This window comes from Diceros bicornis, chromosome X, assembly GCF_020826845.1.
Source record: "Diceros bicornis minor isolate mBicDic1 chromosome X, mDicBic1.mat.cur, whole genome shotgun sequence".
Taxonomy (NCBI): Eukaryota; Metazoa; Chordata; class Mammalia; order Perissodactyla; family Rhinocerotidae; genus Diceros; species Diceros bicornis.
This window is the reverse complement of record NC_080781.1, coordinates 18,326,384-18,353,325: the sequence shown is the minus strand read 5'-3', so window position 1 is coordinate 18,353,325 and position 26,942 is coordinate 18,326,384. Positions and strand designations below refer to the sequence as shown.

At 42.2% G+C, this 26,942-nt stretch overlaps 1 protein-coding gene across 2 annotated transcripts in view; it reads right to left on the bottom strand.

The window, feature by feature from the left end:
* Window positions 1–244: 244 nt before the first annotated feature.
* The window catches only part of SMS (spermine synthase), a 44,324-nt gene continuing 17,626 nt past the window's right edge, over window positions 245–26,942 (bottom strand). Inside the window, exons 2-11 of one of the 2 annotated variants that reach the window (XM_058535570.1) lie at window positions 23,386–23,506; window positions 19,982–20,072; window positions 19,127–19,191; window positions 15,029–15,204; window positions 14,108–14,262; window positions 13,563–13,652; window positions 7,945–8,059; window positions 7,028–7,107; window positions 2,250–2,365; window positions 245–759 (exon numbers count right to left, since the gene is read on the bottom strand). In XM_058535570.1, coding sequence (XP_058391553.1) covers window positions 720–759; window positions 2,250–2,365; window positions 7,028–7,107; window positions 7,945–8,059; window positions 13,563–13,652; window positions 14,108–14,262; window positions 15,029–15,204; window positions 19,127–19,191; window positions 19,982–20,072; window positions 23,386–23,506 — 1,049 coding nt within the window. In that variant the 3' untranslated portion in view covers window positions 245–719. Of the gene's footprint in view, window positions 760–1,404; window positions 1,537–2,204; window positions 2,366–7,027; window positions 7,108–7,944; window positions 8,060–13,562; window positions 13,653–14,107; window positions 14,263–15,028; window positions 15,205–19,126; window positions 19,192–19,981; window positions 20,073–23,385; window positions 23,507–26,942 lie in introns of those variants that run through there. The other variant, XM_058535571.1, reaches the window with a different exon arrangement.

The window sequence follows — 26,942 nt, the reverse complement described above, 5'->3', positions numbered from 1 at the left end:
TATCCTCAGGTCAGTTTTATAATGAAGAACTGGTGAATGTAATAGGTTGTGTATCATTTACCACAGTGGTAAATAAAGTCATTACTTCAGTTCAAAAAGGCCCTAAGGCCATCCTATTATAAAGAGATAAATGGCACCCAGCAATATAACAGAGCTAAAAAAAGACCAGGCAACACCTTTGTTCTGTGAGATCAGAAGTGAGAAAGAAGAGACCTGGCTGAAATAAAACAACAGACACAGGAAATTTCTCATTTGTAATTTTAATCAAAGCATTGCTATTCATTTCTTTTTACTTCTTATAAGCACCAAATTTTAATATCTAAGTCAATTTTTTGGGAAAGAAACACCATCAAGAACTTCCCTCCAGAACAAAAGAATGATGTTCATTCCTCCAAACAACCAAATTCAAAGTCTACCAAAACAAAAACAAAAAAAGCCCACACAGAAAAAAGTAACAAAAATCACATTCTAGGGGTTCAGTGCATTTAGCAGCCTTCGCTGTGCTGTCTAATCATCCTTCAGCTGACTTTCAAAAAAATAACACCCTAGCTCATCAAAATATACATTTTTCCATTTGCTTTTTTAAATTAAAAATAATTATTAAAAACGAAAACTTGAAGGAATTCACAATCAATTGCCTGACGCGTTTCGATGTCATGTACAGCATGTGAAGGTCAGGAAGGCTATTTGCAGCACACATGATTCGGGGACATGGATCTTCAAGGTTTAGCTTTCTTCCAAACAGTGTAAAATACCCACCTGGACAAGGAGTCAAGGAAGAAGATCAGGTAATTCAAGGAAGAACAGACATCACTTAAAATTTGTTTGCTCGTCTATAAATTAGAAGATGGATGAAAGCTTCATGGCTTAGAGCAATTGTGGTAATGAGAATGAAGGCTCCTTAAACAAGGCCACTTTACTGCCTGGATGCCCACCACCTGTGACGAGGGGGGTGGCGGGCAAGTTGAGAAAAGGCTCAAGGGACAGAAATATTCTCAGGTAATGCTACTGTTTCCAAGGTCTCTAAGATGTTTTAGGGAATAATATGAGAAGAAAGGGTGGGAGGGAGGTGAGAGATGTGGGGGAGGTGGGAGGGAGAGAGGGGGATGGGAGAGACAGAGGGGTGGAGGGGAGAGAAGCATGTGGGAGAAAGAAGGAAAAGAAGGTGGAAGGATGGAGGGGGAGCCAGAGTGCGAAAGCCTTTTCTCCAAATGTTATCAACTGATTACTAAAATCTCTCAGCATAGAAACACAGACCTGACTGTAAACAATGCTCCCGAGGGGAACCCTGATGAAGTGGACAGTTGGTGGGGGAGACGTGTCAAAGCTCTCCACAGGCCGTGGAAGAACGTGGACGCCCAGCCAGCACCGGGCCCTCCTCACCTCCCTTCCCGGGGGCTCTTCCGGCCAGTGTCTCTGTCCGAGCCTGCCCGGGCCCCCGGGCCTCACCTCGGGCCAGCAGCAGGCACAACGAAAACTGCTGGCACCGGGGACCACCGCGGGTAAGGAAGCTTTTGTCTGGAGGCTACAGTCTGCCTATTAGAAGGGGGAAAGGCATTTTAAATTTCCCATGACAATGCTGTCATTCCAGTTCTTCTCCAGGTTTTCTTATTTCTCTGGACTAACTTTACTAAGTGGAACTAATGGACACCACCAACGTTAACTTTGCAATCCTCAGTATTATTTTTAGCTTTCAATTTCTACTGCAAATCAGGATCAAGTGAAGTGTAGAAACTAATATTGAAGTAGGAAAGTTTTAATATCAAAGTAGAATGCGTATCTTCAGTCTTTTTGCCTGCCTCGGCTAGTGCGGGGTTTTTGACCAGAGCTTCTAAAGCTTTGATGTGCAGTCCCCTGGCAGCTGGTTACGACAGGTCACCAGGCCCCACCTCCAGTGTTTCCGATTGGGCAGCAGGCTGGGGTGGGGACTGAGAATTTGCATATCTAACTAGTTCCCAGGTGATGCTGCAGGTCTGGGGACCGCCTGTGAGAACCAGTGGTGCCTGATCATTAAAACTACCTGGGGAGCTGTAGCACGCCACCGCCCAGAATCTCCGAGGGTGGGACCCAGGAATCAGTATGGTTTTTAAAGCTCCCAGGGAATTCCAATGTGCAGCCACGTTTGAATACCAGGGCCCTATATACTACAGAGCTAATTCCATTTATTATTGGGATTTTAAATGTTGAACTGACATGGGACTGACTTGGGTGTTCTGATCTGGCAACACAATGATATGGTCAAAGGATACAATTCCAGGTATGAAGGGACACAGACGATCTCCTTTGAGAATTCCACAGGACAATACAGGCGCCCGAGCTGTTCTTCATAGAGTGACAGGGCTTCCGTCAAGTTGACACAGTTCCCCTAAATCAAAGAAAGACAAGCAAACGATGGCGGTCGTGAGTCCTACTGAGCCCTTCATTCATTTGAAGGTCTCTAATAAATGAGAACAATTCTAGCTTTAGAGAGAAGTTCATCTTTGAAAACGAGATAAGGCTTCTGTACTTGCACAAATTGCATCGAATTCTATTTATAGATCCATTAGCTCATTATCCTTCTACCTCATTTACCAAGCCATTTCAGATTATTAGAGTATGAAGCAGTAGAAAGCGGTGAGACCAATTTCTCATTAGTGACAGTCATTGTATCAACACCATGCAATTAGCAAAGATTCATACACATAACCCATTCAAAATAAGTTTTCCCAGTAACAGTCACCACTGTGTTGAGAATGAAGCATCAAAAAGATAATGTTCTTGATTTCCAGAATGGTTTAATCTACGACCCTCATAAGAGTCTAAGATGTTGACACAGAACCATATTCACACTCCCTTGTTTCCCCCAAAATCTGTGATTTATTTTAAGGCATAAGAGAACAAAAGTTTATTTAGGACATTCTGCAGTTCCACTCCTTATCAAACATTTTCTCTTGACTTCATTGTTCTAATTTTTCTCCCTTTCTTGCCACCACTTTTGCAGCCTTCCCAGCACCTAGGAGTGGTCAATGAGATATAGTGGAAGTCTGCTGGAGGCTGCTGGGAAAGTTTTTGATTCTGGACAAAGAGAAACAGTGACCCGCCCCTTCAATTTATTTCCAGCCTATAAACTAGATGTGACATTTGGAGCTGTAGCAGCCACTCTAACCACGAAGAAAAGAAGGTGAAGAGAATCAGATGCTGGCCAAGACAAAGTAGAGCTGCTGAATGGATCTAGTATCTGCCTAGTTCTACAGCAGTGCTTCTTAATCTTTAATCATGAGGGATCTTGTTAAAATACAGATTTTCATTCAGTAGATCTGGGGTAGGGTTTATCATTTTAGCACAATTTTCCCCAACGGGCTTTTCACAACAGGTTTAGAAAATAAGATGGGTATTTTAATGCCACCCATTTCCTTTTAACCTCTAAAGTTCTTAACATTCGGAAGTCTACTGAATATGTGCTGATTCCATTTCTTCTTAAGAACTTCCCTGTCAATTTGCCTCAAAATAGCCAAGTACAATGTAAGATGAAAATTATTGACAAATAAAGGCATCCTGTGATGTAAGCATTCCTGAGAACGGCATTTCAAACCCAACCAGCCAGCCAGCTATGGGCAAGTGGGTAGACAGAACTATTCTGAGCTGGCCTTGGCAGTTTTAACTTAGCACATTCACTCAGCATGACGTCGTCCTTCAGGGCCAGCCTGTTGAGTAACCCATCATCTAGGGTCCTGCAGTGGGACCTGACCACAGTGCCCTTCACCAGTATATAATTTGGTTTCAACATCAAGTTCACCATGAGAGTATATCAACACCACACATGTAATTTAAGATTCACAAATAGAAAACACTGCCTGGTTGTTTTTGGAACACATCACCACTTGGGAAGCTATAGAATGAAAATGCCACCAAGGTACACAGTTCAATGGTTTTCCTTGCCATCTTAAAATTGACACCATGCTCTCTTTTTAGAGGGGATATGGGAGGACCTCCTCACAGAGAATGTGGTAAGGAAATGGGGAAGAACAAATTGAAACTTCCCTAATACTGTCAAAAAGCAGTCTAAAAAAGAAAAAAGTTAAAAAAAAAAACAAACCTCACCACAAATAGAGACCTACCCAAAAAAAGTAAATGATCCATTTCACTTTCCTGTGTATTTAAATGGAAATATATTTTTCTTCTCTTAAGACACATGGGAGATGCAAAACAAGAATCTAATCGCAAAAAATTAAGCACCTATAAAGGATGAGAGGATGGGAATAATGGGGCAAGAGGGGGGCACTTCTAGGGGATAAATCCCAATTCAGCAGCTTTGATTCTACAAAGTTCTCCTTGTTGTATGTTAGGTGTGAGTAGGTGACACTTGTTTACTTTATAGATTTCTGTATTGTTTTTAAACTTAACGGTTAGCATGTATGATTTCAGTAATGTACAAAACAATAGGTCCAGAAGAATATATCCTTAACACCATTTTTATCAAGTACAAAAGCAAGGTAAACGAAACAATATAATGATTTAGGAAACCACACATATGTGAAGCATCTATAAAGAAGAGCACAGGAATAGGAAAAAACACTAAAGAGGGATTAGTTCTAGAAGGCGGACAGAGATTAGGGAGGAATGTAGATGTGTCAAGGGTACTGTAACGTCCAGCTCTCAAGTTGGGGTGGGGGGTGAGTTAGTCTTTTGCATAATAACTTATGTGAATGTCGCATGCATATTTTTCTACGTATCAAATAACCTCCAGGTTTTTTCTTATGGGCAGTGAGGGAGAGAAGGGAGGGAGGACAAGTTCCATGACCTGGCTTCTAGTCCCTTGAAAGTAACGCCGCCCTGGATTCAAATCCCCCCGGCTCACCAGAGCCAGCTCAATTCCCACGCACTCCAAGACACTTTCCCCAGCTCTGTGGCACGCTGATAAGGCTGTCTTCAAGCAGCCACAGTGACACTAGTGACATTACAAACTTGACAGCGATGCAAGCAATTTTAGGCAGGAATATTTAGCTTTTGTCAATCACCCAGTAACAGGCCAAACATCTTCAACCCATCTTGAACCTTACTCCCGTTTTAAGCCACACACTCAGGGAAGGGGGTCAGGTGTGAATCAACGGAATCTCCTGAGCACATCACGCGGCAGTTGAAAAAAATATTACAGTGTGGTAACGCATCAGCACATCCCGAGTCAAACCACTCTGTGCTCTTGACTCGCCTACTACTGCTTCTTCAAAGGCGTACACCCGCCTGGTCCCCTTGAATCTCACCATGTGACACACAACCACCAAATGTACGTGATCCCCGGGTATTATGACATCGCCTTGAGTTTCCAACTGTAATGAACACAAGGACAGGAAACATGTCCTAATATATCTTTTGGACAACTCTTGGAAACTAGCACAGCCCTGGGCATATAAAACGTGATTTTTGGTAAAAGTCGATTGGCAAAGGCAAGTTATCAAAGCCTGGATCACAAATATTTATGAATGGGCTGTGGTAATCTGTTAAGCAAGCATTTCTATTCGTCTTTCATGCTGAGATAACACCTTCCCAAGAAAGCAGTCTATCAGGCAAATATTAACAAAAGCAAACAGTCACACTCTCTTCCTAACTCCACCTGTTGTCTGCTACAAACTGACACGTTTGCAGTGGATCCAAATTGTTTTCAGTCTCTCTTAAGATCCCAGAGCCTCACATTCTTCCCCAACTTAAGCTGCATGAGATTTCATTCTGTTTGCAGAAACAAACAAAAAAAAACAACTAAATTCTATCAATATGCTCTGCTTGAAAAATATCCACTCACAAAAAAAACCAATTCACTAAATTTAGGTTGCTTTTATAAGAATAAGACAACTTTAAAGTTTGAGGTTTCATTGTAAATTTCCTATAAAGCGTGGGTCAGGAAACTTCTTCTGTAAAGGGCCAGACAGAAACTATTTTCAGCTTTGCAGATCATACGGTCTCCATCACAACTACTCAACACTGCCCCTGTAGCGTGACAGCAGCCACAGACAATACGTAACAAATGCTCAGGGCTGTGTGCCAAAAACAACCTTACAAAAACAAGCAGTAGGTGAGATTTGGCCCATAGTCTGCAGATCCCTGCTTTAAAGACTCAAGTCTAGAATGTGTTAAAAAAAAAAATCATTTCTAAACATCAGGACAAAAAATTCATAGACAGTTATCTGTTCTCCTCGAAACCTCCCAACACTTTCTCCAAGTGCAAGGTCTAGGATTACTCGCCGTGTATGTGGTCTTACATGCAGGGGGAAGAGAAGGATGGGCTGGAGACTAATTCAAGGTGTCTCTTCGAGTTGCCAAGTTGTTTCCAGCATTATTAGTTTCAGATCTCAAACTGGCCAGGGTCTGCTTGAAAATGCCTCCCCAGGAGAATAAAGTTAAGACTTCTCTACTAGTTATTGACATTTAAATATACTAATGCTTTAAAAAAAAAAAAAAGTGGGGGTGTTCCCCTGAAACGCTGAAGCATTACAGGGACCAGAGTACAATACTACCTAACTTAAGTGCTCATCTTCCTGCTTATGAAATCAAGGGATTTTTGCACCAAGTAAAGAGATTGGATCATCAATTAGCTGCTTTTGCTGTCATTTTCAGAATTTTGTTAAGAACTTTAGTGGGATATATATATTTTTTATATATCAAGAAATACAAGCTTCAAACTTTCTTTTTAAAATTAAGAATCCCCTAGAAAACGAGAAAAACACAATTTTCTTCCATCTGGTGGCAGAAGCTCATACTACAGCCAAAGCAGCTTATGAAATTTATGTTGAAAATCTCGAAGATGAGGGGAGGAAAAAAAAAATCTCACAGTCTGTGTCTCCATCTGGTGGCAACGGTTCATACTACAGCCAAAGCCAAGGGTGAGAAATCAGGTATGGTAACAGGGCAGCTATCCACAAATTTATTGCTTGCAAGAACACAATCCAATTATGCTGTTCCATCCTTAATAGACCTAAGTTTCAAGAATATGCATTCAAATTTCAAAACAAAATTTTTATTGAGAGTTTTGGGGAAAAACAGTTGAGTCGCTTACCTGTGTAAAATATTTCCCATCCTGCTTCAGGACTTTCATTGAGAGGTCAAGAATCAGTCTGAGAAACTCCCATGTGGAATCTGGATGTTAAAAAAAAATTAAGTTTTATAAATGTGGGTTTGAATGCATCAGAAATATCTAAAATCAAACATCCACATTAATACTCAACAATACCAAAAAAGAAAGAAACAGCCATGAGCTTAAGACCCAATACTCGAGAGCTTATTCATGAACAATAATGTACTGTCATACACGGGGTGTCTCTCGCGCGCGCGCGCTCGCGCACACACACACAAGCAAGGTCAAAAGCAAACGCGCATGTACTTAGCACTGCTCTCACAATACCAGTAAAGATTCGACACAAAGGCAGTGGTTGAAATCTGAAAGACAACAGCTTTAAGTAAGGGGGAAAGCCGCAACATCCGAGAGAGAGAAACTGCAAGGATCAGCAAGGGTCATCAGGTGGGGGCCCTGAGTCTGCAAACTCAGCAGGAAGACAAGATTAGAGAGAAAAACATTAACACTGAAATCCCCACTCAGCAATGACTTGGAGCGCGCAGTCTGAGAAGGGGAGTTGTCTGTGCTGTTGCTTAGAAAGGTCACCAGTTTGTCCCAGTACAGGTTAAAAATCACCATGTAAATAAATTATCAAAGGAGCTAACGTCTTGATGTGACTTTGAGTCATTCTATTTAATGTGTATTTCAAATGATTGAGTTAATTTCTATTTAGTGGCAGAACAGGATTTGACCAAAGCCAAGTCTAGCCATTTTCCCACAGAGGGCCTCCATTTAACTCCCTTTCAAAAATGAAGGAACTTAACTAGACAATCTCTAAGAGCCTTTCATTCTCACAGGGTGCCAAGAAAAACATTTCCATGAACATTATCTTGGTTAAAAACAAAACAGAACAGATCTACCTTCTTCCGGAGATGTGGAGATTGGAACAGCTGTCAAATCATTAATCACATAATCAAACTCTCTCCCTTCTTTGGCGTACCTCTTCAGTACTGGAATACAGTCTTCTATTAGAACCTTCCAGAGAGAACAGGACAAGACGTGGGTGAGCCAACACATGTGGAAGTAGTTAAACACTTGTAGGGGAAGGGGAAAAATGCAAGCTGGGGCTGAAATCCACAGCACCTGCCACATGAACAAAAATGACATCCCCCCATGCCTGTAAGAGCTAAAATTCAGCACTTACTACAGGCTTTACATGCCTTCACATTTAAACAACAACTCTACAGATACTATTATTATCCTCCTTTTACAAACGGAGAAACAAACTTGAGAGGTTACATAGCGTGCCCAAAGGCACTCAATAAGAAATAGAGCCAAGAAGTACACCTAGATCTATCTGAAAGCCAAGTTCATACTTTTGACTCTAATCTATACTGCCTCTCCTACTACTATCTGTATTTTCTTCTACATTTTTTCTTTTATACTAAGCACTGAATGACTTCGTTTTCTACTGATTTATGTTTGCATCTTACCTCAAACTATTAACCTATGGTTATTCAATTTTCTCTAACACTTCAAATACTGCTGGTAATGAAGCCAGATAATAAACACCAGCTCCCACAATCACAGTTATTAACGAGTGGAGTACAGCAGTTAAGAGCTGGAATTCTCATACAGATCTTTTACGGTATATAGAGGAAATAAGTTTGGGGTTTGCCTTATCTTTGAAGTACTTAAGATATACGCTGGGGACCCATCTGGCTCTAGGCAACATCCTGAACTAGACACTAGAACTAGAGTTATTCTCCTTGTCTTTTATTTTTCTAGTTACAAAATATATGCTCATATAAAAAAAAATTCACATATAACAAGTCAGGAATCAAGTTTGCCACAATTCCCTAAGATAAACTATTCCAGATTTTTTCTTATGAATGTTCTTACACATATCTCAGAGTCACAATTTAAGAAACTGGATCTTACCGTCCTAACGTTTTACAACTTGCTACACTTAATGCATCATTCAAGTGCAACCACACAAAGATAGAAAAGGCACTAACACCCCAGCTGCCTTCAATCTACGTTCAATCCCGTTTGATATGCTCAGAGCTTTTCCCTATGCTCATCGAGAGTCTTTATAAACACTCTCCTGCAAATAAACACAAATGCACATTCTTTTCTTTTTTTTTTTTTAAGATTTTTTTTTTATTTATTTTTCCCCCAACGCCCCAGTAGATAGTTGTCTGTCATAGCTGCACATCCTTCTAGTTGCTGTATGTGGGACACGGCCTCAGCGTGGCCGGAGAAGCGGCGCGTCGGTGCGATCCCGGGATCCGAACCCAGGCCGCCAGCAGCAGAGCGCGCGCACTTAACCGCTAAGCCACGGGGCCGGCCCCGCACATTCTCTTTTCTAAAGCCAGGATCGCACATATCAATCTGAACTTGTAAACTTTCACCTACCATCATTCCCGGTAATGATGTTTTTAAAAAATACATCATTCCACTAAAAATGTTCTACTCTTATCTTCTTCAAGCCTTAGCCTCTACAAACACAGCCATAAATAACCTTGTATAGATGCCTTTCTGTCTGTGGGCTGGACGCTCAAACATGGGGTTACCAAGACAAAAGGCACGTATATTTTAGCTTTTAGTTTTGATGGCAATTCACGTGCCAACCAGCAATGCATGAGAGGGACCTGTTTCCTTGCATCATTCCCAGCACTGGATGTTGTCCCTCATCCTATTTTGTCAAGTCCCTTGCTAATGTTCTCACATGAACTTCCTGGGCCACCAACAGGGAGGGGCGAGCATCCTGTCATAAGTTCACAGGTTGACTTCCGTCTTCTGAGAAGTACTGGTGCAGATCATTTATACCTTTTTTAGTTAATCTTTAAAATTTAAGTTGTAGGGGCTCTTTATATTACTAAAAGGATTACTTTCCTGTCATGTTTGTTAACTAGTTGGTGTTTTTTTTTTTTTTTTTTTGGTGAGGAAGATTAGCCCTGAGCAAACATCCATTGCCAATCCTCCTCTTTTTGCTGAGGAAGATCCGCCCTGGGCTAACATTCGTGCCCATCTTCCTCTACTTTATGTGGGACGCTGCCACAGCATGGCTTGATGAGCGGTGTGCACGTCAGTGCCCGGGATCTGAACCTGCAAACCCCAGGCCACCGAAGCAGAGCATGCAAAGCCAAGCACTATGGCACCGGGCCAGGCCCTGTTACTGGTATTTTTTCAGTCTGTTTTTTGGCTTTGTTTATGGTATTATGTTCTCATTACAGTTTCCGGGTTTCTTGTCTTTCTTTAAAAGGTTTCCCAACTCCTAAGGTTGAATATTCTAAATTTTCCTAAATGTATTAGTTTTTGTATCTAGAGCTTAAGCCATCTGAAATTAATTTTTCTATGGCTTCTAGGGTTAGCTAACTTGGTTCTCACACAGATCAACAGCCCATTATGCTGGCAACACTTATCAACTAAATCTCCCTTTCCCAAGGGAAATGAAATACCCCTTGGGCCATATATTAGCTCTGTGTACGAATACACATTCACACGTCTTCAAGTCTCTACGCCATTCCTCTTGTCTATTCCCGTGTCAACATCATACTTCCTACTTGATGTCTGTGCTAAACAAGAGAGAGCGCAAATCTCCCTTCACTGTGATTTAAAATTTTTTTTCTTGGCTGTTCTTAGATATTTATTGTTACAAATGAACGTCAAAATCATTTGGTCTAATTCTAAAAACCCCCTTGGGATTCTGATTGGAATTACTTATAATTAGAAAGAAGCAGACATTGTTTCGATATTTTTATCCAAGAAACTAATGGCTCTCCATGTATTCAAACTTCAGTTGCTGTCTTTCAATAAGATTTTAACATAATTCTTATCAGTCTCACAATACCATTCTTGTTAAATTTATTCCTAGGTATTTAACAATTGGTCATTATTTTGAATAGGATTTCCGGCCCACCCTGGGGCGGTGTGGGGGGGGGGGGGTGGGCAATTTCCATTCAAACTGTTTTGCATTTAGCATAGCAAAAAAAACTTCTAGTCTGCCTTTGCATAGCAAAAAAAAATTTCCAGTCTGCCTTTATCTAATCACTTCACCAAATTCTCATAAACTCAAATAGTTTTCTACATGAGTTTCCTAGATTTTCTAAGCATCCCATCATCTGAAAATAATTTGATTCTTTCTATATTTATACTGTTATCCTACCTTACTGCATTAGCTGATGCCTCAAAAACAATGTTGAATAAAGGTAATAATAAGCATCCTCATCTTGTTCCTAGTTTTAATGGAAATCCTTTCTTTCGCCATTTAATATAACATTATCTTTAAGTTTCTGATAATTTCTATTACGTTTAGGTAGTTTCCCTTCTTTTGCAATTTTATTTTACCTGAAGAGTTTTTATTAAAAATGACTGCTCAATATTCTCAAATGCTTTGTCATCTGTTAATAATCAAATTATTTTCTTCTTTAAATTATTCATTTAATGAATTATATTGATAGATTTCTTGCGACTCATATCTTTACTTTTATGAACTCTTTTTTGGACATAATAGATAATTCTTTAAATAAACTGCTAAATTTACTACTATTTTACTCAGAAATCTTGTACATATATAAAAATCAATCTTTAGTTTTCTTTTTGTACTACCTTAATGATTTTAGTATTAACATTATTCTATCATTATAAAAAGAATGCCGAGTGCTTTGGAACATTTTCTATTTTCTAAAAAAGGTTAATGGAGTAATTATCTGTTTCTCATATGATGAACAGTTGCAAAGCCCTATTGTTTTGTTAATGGTTGTAACATTTTAATGGCTAAGGGGCTTGCCTGCTGCTTCCCCACAGACCAGGAACCCCCACCCCTTGAGAGCTCTGGGAAAACTCTCAGCCTCATTTCTCAGAAGAATTTTCCAGGCTCCCCCTGGTGGTTGTTCTGTTCCAGAAAGAAGGCAAGGGGAGAAAGGATGCATTCGGGCACCCCACTTCCTCAAAAGCCGAGCCATTTCAAATTAACTACTACTTTTCCCTTCCCTAAAATGTCCGACCGTCTGTCACCATCTGCCTTTGGTGCTCTGCCTTCAGATGGACTCGCAAGTCAAGAAGTTGTTTTCCGAGGCCATTAGTCAAATCTTTCCACTTATATCTGGCCTCTAATTACAACAGTCCACAACTCCACACTAATGCGGGTTTGGGCTCCTGGTTCTGTTTATTATTTTTTTTCTCAATCCACATAAGGAAGCCATATAAGAAGCCAGGGAGACAGCAACCTGAATCACTCCTCTCAAGTTACCCTATAACCTTGAATAAATGTCCTTCAAACTCTCAAAGCTTAATCTTCTTCATCCATAAAATAGAAATAATACCCACTTGGTACAGATGTGAGGATCAAACATTAAAACACCTTAGGCAGAGGGTCTGCCTAACACTGCAAACATTATCTACAAACAATGGTAACTTTCAACTCATTGTGAAACAAACTTGCCGTGCTCTGAAGAACCTAATCTGCCCCTCCCTTTTTAAACTTTCAAATAGTACAAGTGAAATGTCTTTCCTTTTTGCCCACAAAACAATCACAACTCTATTTTAATGTAGCTGTAATTCCTCTCTCAGCTTAAAAAATTAACATGCATGTACCATGAAATCAAATCTGGATGCACATACGTTAGGGAAGATGGGATAGGGGTAAGTAATTTACGTTACTGACAAATTAAAGCACTCATCTAAATCGTTTATAAATCTGGAGATATACATTTAAGATTCTGTTCGAATAAAATATATATTTGCTTGGTTATCTTGCTCTAACAAGTTCTGTAGGTGTGGGCACCGAACATGTGCATCCTCAAAATACAATACAAAATGTATCCTACAAACTGCCATGATTGGTCACCTTGCCAGTTGATTTAGGACAATTTAGGACAGAAACTAATTTGCTTAGCAAGAAACAATTGTTTCAAATACACACATAACTCACATAAAGAAAATGCCACCTCAAACTATGCCACTTGGGTATATTGATGATTTTGAACTGTAGGCGCTTGAAAAAACAGCAAATGCAGGGGGAGGCTTTCTCTGAACTCCCCTTTATCTGCCTAAAGACAGATCCTCCAAAAGGAACTGATAGATCCCGGCCCTGGGGGATTCAACCAGGGAAGACTGACTCTTCTCAGAGGAGAGGAGACTTGACACCACGCCCACATAAACTGTCACACCTCCTATCTGTTCTTCTAAGGGCCCATTCATCTTTCCTAAAAGTCACTCACTCTCCCCAAAGACACCTACATCCTCTTTCCCTAATAAGATGATATTTAAGCCTAAATTCTAAAGTTTCCTCTGAGTTACTCATTTTTCTCTGTATACATGAGGTATACATGTTAAAACTTGTTTTTCTCTTGTTCATCTTTTATTACAGGAGTCTCAGCCAAGAACTAGAAGGTTAGAGGGAAAATTTTTCCTCCCCCACAAGATGATCTATTATACTTCAAGTTGTTTTAGAAAGGCACAATTCAGATCAATAATGTATCTATCACATTATCAGTTGACTTAAAAAGGGTTATCTGGAAAACATAATTACCTGATAGCAGTCTCCTTTAAGATTGTCTAAGACGTCGCCACACGTTTTTCGCATGTATTTCTTACATCCATCAATCACCATTTGGTCAATGTTCGGAACAGGTTAAGGAGAAATTTCCCCTGGATTTGGATGTATCAAAGAATTCTGAAATAGTAATACTTTAAAGAAAAGGTTAAGACAAACATAAAAGCTTTATAACACTAATTTGGGTATCAAGTTAAAAAAATGATGAATGAGACAATGATTTCATTTTTGCACCAAGGACACTCAAAAGGAACAGAATTTTCTTTTCTTCTCATGCAGAGTCATTTCAGCAACTGCTGAGCAGTAGACACGGTACCAAAGTCACTTGCTCTTTAATTCTCAACTAGATTATCTCTGCTTCTCTGTTGGTGGCCACATAAAAAGGCTACTGGTACTAAACGGACATATTCAAGGCACTCTTTATAACACACGTGCCTCATAACATTAACTGGAGTCTTAAGACAAAAAAGGAGGAAGAAAACAAAAGCACTGAACTTGATTTCTTCTACAACAAAGGATATCTCTACCATAGTGACCATCTTTGGTTTCAGTTTGACTATTTCACATAATATGCCCCCATCTCCACCTCCCAGAATCAGTACATCCTTGCCAGTGTAATCTTCTTTGCCACTGCCCATGATGGCCCGGGTATACGCCAAATCACTCTCTGCCAAATCTAGGGAGGAGAAACAGATCCAAAATGGTGACTCTACCCAAACCCACACACCACCTGATTCACCACACTATTAAGTGCTAGAATCTAGCCTAGAATTCAAAACTTTTCATTTTCAATCTTTAAAAATTGTCAACAATATACAAAAGTATTTTTCTGGATTGTGGAGTTTTCATCAATCCTACCCATCTGATGCCTCATACAACATATTACATAGATTACATACATATATACATTAGTCATTGGGAAGAAAATCCAGTCTTAAGAATGTACTAATGTGCTGAATAATTGAAAACAGTTACATCTTTCCAGATGAAATAATATGACATCTGAGAGTTGCTTCAAAATATAAGAGGAAGAAAGTGGATCGGGGTTTAGGGAAAACACGACTGGCCAGGAGTCGACAATTGTTGATGCTCAATGGTGAGTATATGTGGGTTCATCATACTACTTTCTCTACTTAGGTTTGAAGTTTTCCATAACAAAAAGATTTTTTAAAAAATAAGCAATTACATTTTCTTTTGAAATACAATCCAAATATTCATCACTAAGAAAAACGAAAGTCAAGACAAAGTTTTCATGGCTCTGCTACAAAATATGCAAGCCCAGACAATCCACAAGTTAATATGACATAAATGTTCATTTCAAAAAACAGCAGTGCCAAGGACTAACTTGGACAAATCCACAATAGCGTTATTTGTCAGGAAAACACCAGAATCCCACACACTGTCACCTTGTTATGTAACTGGGGTAGGGATGGAATACTTACTAACATCCCCATTAAGGATGAGAATATTTCCAAACTGCTTCGAGTGTAGAATTTTAATGTTCTGATAAGTTGAATCTTCATCATACACCACTTCATCTATGTCGTACTCAACCAGGCGGCCATCAGCAGTGGGCCAGTATCTGTCGATGGCCCCTCCTCGAACTATGGGTGGCAATCTGCGAAAAAGGGGGAACAGGAATGAGCCTTACAAGAACATTGCTTATAGTGAGGCTGCCTTAAAAGTGGACCTGGGAGCAAGAGTGTGCAGAAGCAAGCCACAAGAATCCAGGCCGACTCCTGAATAGTACCCAAGAAATCTAAAGCTTGGCCTTTCAGGTTTAAATAAACATGGCCATCACCACATCCCAACAACTGCTGTACATACGACTTCACTTTTTTTATAAAAACCTTCCTGGCATGCTTTAAATTTTCCTAGTAAAAAGTTAAAGGAGAAAATGGCCACACATCACACTTGACCCCAAAATACTTCAGCAGGGATCTCTTAAGATGGCCTACATAACTGCATTGCCGTTACCACATTCATGCAAGTGCTCATGGATATAACACCACTGTCTAGTTCAGAATCCATATTCAAGTGTCCCCAATTGTACCAATGTCTCTTATAGCTGTTCTGCTTTTGAATGAAGGATCATACACTGTATTTTGCTGGGGGGTTTTTCTTTCCTTTTTTATCCTCATTTAATCTAGAATAGGTTTTTTTTCCTGGTATATTTCATGCCATTGACATCTCAGAAAAGTCCAGACCAGGTATTTTACAGAAAATCCCTCATGTGGGTTTGCCTGATTATCTCTTCATTAGAGTCAGGTTGACATATATTATACAGGCAACACATCAGGGTCATGTGATGTGTCCTTGTCCTATTATTGGTGATGCCAAGTGTGACCACTTAGTTAAAGCAGATGTCACCGGATCTCTCCATTTGCAAAGGTACTTTTTTTTCCTTTGAAATTACTAAGCAGGCAATGGGGTGGGCCTCTGAGACTGGGTGAAGGTCCTGATCTCCCAACAAATCTTCACCAGTGGCTTTGGCATCTAGGAAGATTCTTTCCTGAACCAATTACTAGAGTGGCTGCAAACTGATGATATTCTATTCCATTCTTTTCTAAGTATTCGGTATTTTAAACAGGGTAAATGTACTAGAAACTACCAGCAGAGGACACTAAATGACAGGGAAAAACAGGCCTGGAAAAGGGGCTTAGAAAATCTAACCCGAACACAAACAAAATCAGAATTCACTGCACACATAACACAACTGCATGCCAGTGACGGGTTTTCAGACACATGGTGTTCAACAGCAAAACAGCTGTAGACACCTGAAATGCTGGGATACGCTACCTCTGACTCGCTCTGATGAGCTTCTTTCCCCTCCCTGCTCACCATTTCCAAGAGTACAGTCTGAACTTGTTATAAGTTAACAAGACTTGCTTTCTATGAGGAAATACTAACATCTGTAAAGAGCACTCAGATTGACAAAGCAAGTTCCCATAAACTCATTTAATCCTAACAACTCTTGATTTAATGACTGCATCTTTCAGGTCAACCAATTCAGCTGTTGGACTGTTAGGAGGACCAGAGGTTTTCTTGTAAAATGTAGAGCCCTAATCAGGACAACCACCTGAGAAGCAAGCAAACAGGACTTGAGGGAAGCCTCTTCCACCCCTGGCTGATGGGTGGGGGGCTGGAGTGAGGTGGGAAAGTGAGCCACCTGTGGCACTAGATGAAGGTGACAAATCTCAAGTCACCGACTTTCAGGGGAGGAAACCCAGCCCCTGGTTGACAGCCAGCCAGCTACAGGCAATTACCGAACTATGCACAAACCCACCGAAAATAAACAACGGCCATTCTCAATTGTGTCAATAGTGCCTTGGCTAAGGTGAAGAGCTCTCTCTTCGATTTCAACACAATGGTTTGTAAAGACTGGCCAAGAAACAAGGATCTCTATCAGGATGGAGAAGCCATTACTTTGATGAAGTGCATCTTTCTGTAATGGGCTACAGGAAATACTCTGGAGCCCTACACAACTCTTGCTTCAACCTTCACTGCTAAAAATCAAAAATGGATAGTAGAGAGAAAGTCGGACAGAATGTCCTGGGCCTCAGGTACACTGTAAATTGCAAGAATTTTTTTTTCCCAACAAAACTTAACTGACATGAGCTTGTTTTCTAGTTCCTTTTCAAAAGTAGAAAAATAAATTTTCTAATAAATCCCACGACTTCTTAGTTGAAAATTCAGATTTAACTCATCGGCCACAGTGGAGTAAGAATTTCAGATGTTACAGAGTTATTTGTTAACGACGGGACCTCTGTCAATGTCATTCCCAGATAGAAAAGTGGCACCATCCTTGTCCTTTTGAGGCCAATAACAAAGGGCCTACAACAGAAGTATCTCCAACCACTTCTCGCCCCCTCCACCTTGATTTTATGAAAAGAGTGAACAGCAAACACTGTAAAAACAGTGACAAGCAAAAACAAGGTCTGTATTTTGAACTGAAAATCTGAAGCTTAACTCCACTCTCACATAGAAAACTCCTATACCAAAACCACAAATGAATCAGACTTCCTGTGAATGCTGAAGCCCATAAATGCATTCCATCTACTTACTTACTCCTAGAAGTAACCCCAATAAAAATCACACCAACAAAAGACAGAGGCATTTTGATGTTGGCCAATTCATTACCAACGAACTTAGGACACAGTGGGAAGCTGTTCATTTCAAATGGGCGCAGATAAGGAAAACTCTACAAGCAGGAAAAGATGAAAAGTCCAGAAAGGAATGTGGGTGCAGCCCGTGTGTTTTAAGGATGAGGAAGAGCCTGAGGACACCTCAACTAAATTTGGGTGGGGTGAACAAATCTGGGTGCTCTGACAGATTTCAACACAGTGGGCAAGTTCTGCACTGTGTCTTGTTCGTTTCACTTGCAGTTTCCTGCTTTCTCCCCTACCAGAGGTTGGACAACTTTCTAGTTACCTTACATATGCCCTAGAGCTTTCCTATGGGCTGAGCCAACTTAGCATTCTGAGCCATTAAGTATTTAAACACCCTAGTTCTTGCCAATAAGGATTCTCTTCTTCTGAAAAGTGCCATGAACTGGAGAAATCTGTATTCTGGTCGCCTCCATCAGTGATGGTATGACCTTGGTAAAGTCCCTCCATGTCTCTGCATCTATGTGTTGCCTTCATGAGCAAGAGACAGGCCTCCTACTTCTCGGGGCCTGATAAGGAGTCACCTAGGCAAGGCAAGAGCAAACTGCTGAGAATTACTTGCTGTGCATCCATGATTGATTCCCCTTCTTAATTCCCAGGACCTACCAGACTCTATCCTTCCAACAAATGTCAAAACTGTTTTAACACCTGACAGCACTGGAAAATACCTGAGACTGTCCAACAGAACTTTCTGTGGTGACAGAAATGTTCTGTATCTGCACTGTCCAATATGGCAGTCACTAGCCATTAGCTATTGACATGAGGCTAGTGAGACTGAGGAACTATTTTTATTAACTTAATTTTAAATAGCCACTACCGCTAGACAGGGAAAGCTTAAGTGTCTTCATTACCATTTGAAAAGAATCTATCTGTGGCTGGCTCAAGGTGGGTGGCCTCTGAGATTCTTAGCACCTTGCAAAGTTATCTTACTTAAAACCTTTGAGGCAAATTTTCTATCACCCCATCCCCATCATAAATCTCTTAAAACTGCTTCATTCCACTCTGGGGCCCAGAACTCTGAGCAGAGACAGCAGAGACCTTTTCTCTTTACTGGACAGGGTCGGGGAGGAGTTTTTTAGCTCCCCTTTGACTGAGGCGGCAGCCCCACCAGGATCTCCACTTTATACAGTTCCAGCTCCTTGGAATCACCCCACATCTCCTTTCTGCCTTTGTTTCATTTTATCCAGATCTCTGTTTTCATACATTTGTCTTGTTTTGGTGTGAGGGGCCCACTAGCTCAGTCTACCATGTTGCCAGCAGAAGATGACTTTGATCTTTTCCACATCTTAAGCAGACATATTCAGGGACACCACCACCATTCTGATTATTTTACCAATTAACCAAATATAAAAGGACATTCAGGAGTGGACTTACCGCTTCACCCGCCCAGTACTGTCCTGAATCAATTCTTTTATTCTTTCTTCTACTTTATTCAAAAGCTACAATTAAAAGAAAAGAAATCAATAGGCTTATGGAATACGCTGATTGAAACAGCTCAACTACAGACAAGAGGTTGAGGCCGGGTTGACAGAGCTGTGCGACGCTGGCAGCTGTCCAAACACACCTGCCCTCCCCCACCCCTACAGCAGCCTCAGGCCTGGCCCAACGCCACACTCCCACGCCAGCTAGCCCTCATGGCGCTGACTGCACCTTAGTCTAAGTTACCAACAAAATAACTGGTGGGGCCGGCCCGGTGGCGCAAGCGGTTAAGTGCGCGCGCTCCGCTGCGGCGGCCCGGGGTTCGCTGGTTCGGATCCCGGGCGCGCACCGATGCACTGCTTGGTAAGCCATGCTGTGGCGGCGTCCCATATAAAGTGGAGGAAGATAGGCACAGATGTTAGCCCAGGGCCGTCTTCCTCAGCAAAAAAGGAGGAGGATTGGCGGGTGGTAGCTCAGGGCTGATCTCCTCACAAAAAAAAAAAAAAATAACTGGAAAGGGGAAGGCTCAAGGATAATGCAAATATAACATTCTGGTTAAAGGTTTACATTTCCTCCACCGGGAAGTAAAATCATTACTCAGTACTCAAGCAGTCAAGAGAAAGATGACAGCCAGGTTCCTCAGAACAACTGAGTAACAACTATTTTTCTTCTGAAATCACTTTTCTGGAGGGAGGAAAGTTTAAAATTAACTGGGAAGCCAGCAATTAAGTGAAAATAATTTTAACATCATTAAACTGAGCAGATTTTGTGATCCTCATATATTTGAGTAAATAAAAGTGAAAAACCGACACTGTCAACTTCTTTGCCTTGCTCATCACTGTCGTAACTCTGAAGGTCCAGCAACACCAATCCATGTGGGTAAATTCTCAAACTGGCAAAACTACAAAGGAAAGCATAATTTTAAAGTTACAAATTGTATCATGGCACTCAAAAGAAAAAAGATACCAACCCAATTAAAAAGAAAGACCACTGCCCTTTTTTCCCCTAAATTACATAGTTAACCTTTCACTTTCTTATTAGAGCCTCTTCTTGGGGACAGGGAAGCCACCAATCATTTAGGGAAGATTTAGAGAGAGTCACCGAATGCTAAGGTTTTCAAAACCGTCTCTTGGGCGCAGAAAGTGATTCAGTAGCAAGTTCTATGAATCAGACTTTTGAAAAGGCTCCCCAGCAGGTGATTCAGCCAGGTTTAGTAACCACAGCCTTAAAAGGAAGGGAGGGTGCGGAAGGGCAAACTGAGTTCTCCCTATTAATCTTCAGAGTTCAAAACAGAGCCGTGTTTTTCTGACTGCAAGCAAGTGGAGATTAAATTCATTTAGTTCGGGGTTGGCAAACTCCAGCCCTACAGCCTGCAAGCCAAATCCAGCTTGCCACACATTTTGTAAAGCCTGCAGACTAAAAATGGTTTTTACATTTTTAAAAAGTTTTTTGTTTTTTAAAGGAGAACATTTACCAGACACCTTATGTGGCTCCTTACAGCAAAAGCTTTCTGACTCTTAATTTAGTGGATCTGACCAGCATTTTCTTATGAAATATGCAAGTGTATCACAAGCAATAAATTTGAAGAAACTTTTGTTTCAATTTCACGTGTATTTGTATTGTATATTTGCAGACGTGTATGTACAGGGTTATGATACAATATTACTTCTTACTGTAAGTCACAGTTAAAGAAATGTTTGAAAAATACTCAATTAGAAGATGAATTTTGTTCAGAGAATACAGGCAGTGTGCTTGGATTAAAAAAAATAAACACAACTAGTTAATTTTCACCTTCAGTCCTTAATGGCCTCAAAATCAAGTTCAGGCCCAGGACACCACAAATCGTCTACACCCGAATGAGCTGATCATCTTTCCCTCTCCTCCACCACCAGCAGCACAAAGGAGAGGGGGCTGGGGTGAAGGAAGACGCGAGAAATGCACGGTTCTAGCAGAGTTCTCCTGCCAGAGAGCACAGGAACACAGAGTGCTGGAAGGTAGGGTCAAGTACCAACCTCAAGGGATAAGGCCAGAAATAGAGAAAAACAAAAACTTGCCAGGGGAAAAAATGGAGACCCTGAAAAGGTGGATGAGGACCAAGACCCCAAAAAGCCATTAATCAGAAGCAGGGAGTGTGGAGCTACAGTCCTTCCCCCTGAACGGGTAGGCCTGAGGGGATGGCAGGAGAAGTGAGGTTTCCAGACAGGCACCCTGGGGATGGGTCCCAGTGGACCAAGTGAAAGAGGAGGGAGATCAACGTGGAAAATAAGTTTTTAAACTAAGCATGTTAATTTTTATTTTTTCTGCTTTCAGAAGCAATTTCCAAAAAGCTCTTGCCACTCAAAAACTCCCGGGAAGAATTCTAAGCCCTCTGAGCGACCTCAATTGGTGTCTATGGTAGAGAACTTCAACAAGTTTGGCGGAGAGCTAGGCGGGGTCCAGGTGCAAAGGCCTTAGGAGCTGAGAGATGCAAAGCTTCACCCCGGGAGTGGAGGAGGAGTTCACCAAGATAGCAGAGTGACAAGGTCCGATTTGCTGTGGTGCCCAAAGGATGGACCGCAGCAAGGACAGCGAGAGACGGTGGTGAGGAGGTGGCAGGGAGGGTGGAGAAAAGAGGCCAGGACAGAGAGGGGCTGAATATGAGCCTGCAGGAGCTGCAGGGCTCAAGGGCAGCGGCCGACCTCTACTACCGCTTCCGGTAGACTCGTCATTAACTGGGCCAGAGCTCAGAAGAGGATGGAGGGCAGAGGAGGGTTTGGGGTCATCCTTGAGGAAGAAGTAATTTTAGATATACTTGAGGTATCTGCTAAACACATATATGGAAGTTTGCTACGTGGTTAGAAATACAATTCTGGGTTTGGGGAGAGAGGGGTTAGGATGTCAGAGAGGCATCAATTACTGCCACAGGGGTGGACCAGAGACTTATATAAGAGAATAATGGAAGGGGGGTTCAAAAGTAAAAGTTTCCCTCATCTCACAGCATTGTCTTCTGGGCCTCTGTAAAAAAAATTGGGGGGTGGGGGTGTGGATATTTTTGCTTTTAACAGAAAAACAATGAAGGGGCCGGCCCCGTGGTGCAGCAGTTAAGTGCGTGCGCTCCGCTGCTGGTGGCCCGGGTTCGGATCCCGGGTGCGCACCAACGCACCGCTTGTCAGGCCATGCTGTGGCGGCGTCCCATATAAAGTGGAGGAAGATGGGCATGGATGTTAGCTCAGGGCCAGTCTTCCTCAGCAAAAAGAGGAGGACTGGCACAGATGTTAGCTCAGGGCTGATCTTCCTCACAAAAACAAAAAAAAAGAAAGAAAAAAGAAAAACAATGGAGAGAATGTGGGATATTAATGAAGCCATGTGAAACTCTAGTACTTTGTACCCACTGAGGGAATGGAATGAAAGCCATCAAAAATACCCAGGAGTTCACATTTTAAAATTAATAGTGCAAATTACTAAGAATCTTGAGAGCTGTGCATACTAAACCAGTCTAGCTATGATACAGACCCAGACTTAGGAAAACACAAAGAGCTCAACACACTGGTGTCTTCTGTTATCGGTCATTTCTTAATTTAGATTTCCTTTCCTTTTCTCAGAACACACTTTCATCTATATATTGATTATGTAAAGTCTAGATAGATTATAAAGTTTTAAGAAAAAAAAAAAACTTGAACTCTTGGACCCCCTCAGCTTCCTGTCAAACTACTTATAGACTTTCCCATCCTGCATTCAACTACGGTCTGCACTAGTTATCACTTATAATAGTGCTCCTCACGGTGGGGTCAGCCGAACAACAGCATCAGCATCCCCCGGGAGGTTGTTGGAAATGCCATTTGGGGCACAGCCCCAGACCTACTGCATCAGAAACTCTTGGAGTGGGCCTCAGGAATCTGTTTTAACCAACTCCAGATCATGGCCTGCCGGTTCATGCTGCTTATGCTGCCCAGGGGTCGTGTCACACAGGAGCATCACCTGGCAGGCTTTGGAGGAATACTGATGCCCAATGGCCTTGATCTCTGGAGGAGTGCCTGGGCATGGGATTTTGGGAAATTGCTCCCAGGCGATTCTACCGTGCAGCTAGGGCTGAGAAGCACTGAATTCTAGCCCCCTCCTAAAAGATGTCACAGAGGAAATAAAAACAGCTGGATACCACCCCACCACCCCACTTTGTCCCTCCCTCCCCCCATCAAGTGCTCAGATCTGAAGAGGAGCACTCAAGGCCACCTTACCTGCCGTTTTTGTTTATGTAGGTTGCTAAATAGCCATGGTCCTGCCAGGTGTGCACCGACTCCGTCATCCCCTGCTCCTGGAAAATGGACTGGAGGCCTTTTAGAACGGTCTCGCCATCAGCTGGAGAACAGAAGGAGAAGGCAGAATGGTCGGGATGAAACACATTCAGAAGGAAAGCCAGTGAGGCACGATTTGACAAGCAAACTTGATAAGAAAACTTGAACAAAGAGTTGCCAGCATCACTTATTCCCTCTGTCATGAGCTATAAACATTCTCAACCCTGCAGGGAGAGGCTGCCGATTACCAGGTAACACAAGAACACAAAACCCAACCAGAAAACAGCTGTGCCAAGGATGCAGACACTCAGCCAACTAGAGAGTAATAAAATATTCAGCCTAACCAGAAATCAAAGAAATGCAAATACAATAAATGAGATTCCACTTTAAGGTAAATAAATTAATGAGGATATACAGTACTAGAAAGGTGCTGTCCACCCACTGCTGATAGGTGGTATAAATGACTCCAAAACTTTGGGTTTTATGTTCCAGGTGTTCTACAGTAAGGATAGCTGCTTTTATAATTGGAAAAAAATAAATGTTGCTGCTCAGTAATGTATTTCTAAACGACAGAAATTGAACTACAATTCCTTATGGGACAACCTGCTAGGCATTATGACCCCCTCCTTGATCTGGAAGCCAATTTTCCCCTATCCCACCCCATTCCCCTCCAAAGGGGAGCTCGGTGTCCTCAGGTAGAACTAAGGTCAAGATTACAGAAATTGCATCAATCTCTGCAGGTACCCTTGAAGCCAGAATCTTCAAGAACATCCAACATTATGATGCTTAGAGGAAAGGCAAAATGCAATTTATTCTTCTCTAATTCTATCTGCAAAGTAGTCATTCCCTGAGAAGGGTAAGACAAAGAATCAAGACAAGACAAAAGGAAGTACTCTGTACTGTCCATGAGCTCCCCTCAGACTGGTGCTTTTTCCACACGAAGGAAAAAACAGCTTGGGCTGCAAAGCGTCAAAACGAAGCATCCCTGTGACCCGAACCAAGGCCAAAGAGAAAACAAAGTTTCACAGCTGACCACAGTGTGGTTTCACAAGAAAATTACACTCAAATTCCTTCCATAAACTAAGGCGTGCCAAAACTTGGACTGGAAGTTCAGGATGTTTTCATTCTACACAGAGTCTATCTCCAGCGACATTTGGAAGTATGTTCCCAAGCCCTTCCAGTGCACAGCAAGAATGAAGGCCACAAACTGGGTTCAGAGGCCAAACTGCACAGCAGATGTGTTGTATTCTGGCCTGCACAGACTTTTTAAAAAATGTAAGTTAGTTGCCATTTAAAAACCAGAAGATTTCACCCACCCCCACTGTAGTAGGTGGAATGGTGGCCCCCAAAAAGATATGTCCATATCCTAACCCCCAGAACCTGGGAATGTGACCGTATTCGGAAGAAGGTTTTTGCAGATGTAATTAATTTAAGGATCTAGCGTCATCTTGGATTATCCAGGTGGGTCCTATACCCAAAGACAAGTGTACTTATAAGAGACAGAAGAGAAAACACAAGGAGAAAGAGGAATAGGTCAGGGCCGGCCCTGTGGCTTAGCGGTTAAGTGCGCGTGCTCCACTGCTGGCGGCCCGGGTTGGGATCCCGGGCGCGCACCGACGCACCGCTTCTCCGGCCATGCTGGGGCCGCGTCCCACATGCAGCAGGCAGAAGAACGTGCAGCTATGACATACAACTATCTACTGGGGCTTCTGGGGAAAAATAAAAAAAAAAGGAGCAGGTGATGTGAAGACAAAGGTAGAGATTGGAGTCCTGTGGCCACAAGCCAAGAACACCTGGAGCCACCAGAAGGTGGAAGGGGCAAGCTCGGATTCTCCCTGGAGCCTTTCCAGGGAGTGTGGCCCTGCCGATACTTTGTTTTCAGACTTCTGGTCTCCAGAACTATGAGAGAGTAAGTTTCTGTCATTTTAAGCCACCCAGTTTGTAGTACTTTGTTACAGCAGCCCTAGCAGACTAATACACCCACCAAAATTCCTATTTTCAACTTAAACAATAGCAAATGGAGTAGCAAAAATGGCAGTGAAGGCATAATTTTTTAATCTTCTGAATCCCCAAACACAGAGCAATTGGGATAGCACAACCAAACTCATGGACAACATTTAGAACAAAACTAGATGCGAGTGTGCCCCCAAGCCCCAAAACAAGAGTAGGTGGAGACATGCAGGCTACAGCCCAGAGACCAGCAGCTGTGTGAGAGGAAGAAACGAGAAAGCAAAGGGACTTCAAATCCCCCAGAAACCCACAAGGAAGGGGTCTCTTCCTTTGAGAAGGCTGCGCCCAGCAGACCACATAAGGGAGAGCAGGGGAGTGTCGGGGTGGCTGAGCTCTATGGATAGTCAAAATGAACGGAGGCCACTTCCAGGAAAAAGCCCCACATCGGGGAGAGACTACTGGAGCAGAATCCACACCCATCAGAAAACAAGTGTCCACAAGACCACCAGTGACCTCATGTCTCACTCAAGTCTCGCTCACTCCCAGTAAAACTGTGCCTTTGGGAAACTCATTTGGCAGAAAATAATCCAGCTGCCTTTGCTATTCTGAAACTGGTTTCAGGAAATTAAAAGGGGGAGGCCTGAATTATAGGCCCAGAATTGTGATAAGAGTGAATTCCGCCCCTAAGAAAATTCCGATTTCAAACTTGATAAAAAGAACTGACCTTGTTCAGTTAGTGTTTGTCAACAAAGCCTGGAGGGGTCAGGCCACCGTGGAAGGGACTGCACTGCAGGGCAGGGCGGTAAAGCCAAGTGCGCCCAGCACGCCTAAGTTCCACCGAGCATGGCAGTCCTCGCCCTGAACAGAAAGCCACTATGTAATTATTCAATCCCGGCTTGGCTAGAACAGATGTTTTCTGTTTTGAAAGTGTATAAAACAAATCATCACTCCTGGTAAATGGCCTCAAGACTGGGTTCTGCTGGCACATTACAAAACAGAACACAAATCCCCCACAATGGTGAAGGGGACAATCCAGGCAGGGCCACCCTGCGTGTCACTGGCCAGGCTGTGCAGTGAACGAGGACCCTGGCCCCGGGGCTGAGTTGGGGCAAACTCAGTCCCTTGGGCCAGGGAAAGGGGGTGTCTTTGTCTGATACATGCAAAGCCCTTGACTGCTGGCCAGGCACAGCATGGCGACCGTCTCCTTTTTCTAACTGGCACAATTAGCAGAAAGGCACTGAGTGGGCTAACGGAGACCCTCCAGCCAGGTTTCAAACCGAAGAAAAACACATTACAAAAGAAATCCAAGTGTCACTTATTTCTATACTGTGGGCTTACCCCCCAGTTCAGTAGAAATAGGCCAGGTCTCAATGTTATTTCCGGCTGTTGCCACCGCCCAGTCCCACGGGCATTGAGTGCTGGGCTTCCTCCTGACCTGCGGGCACCCCTGTCATCCACACTGCTCCCAGCCCTGGAGGAAGACCCCACAAAGGGGAGCTGGAGCTGAAACAACTGCATGGTTTTAAAGTGAAAACTGAAAGCCAAAGACA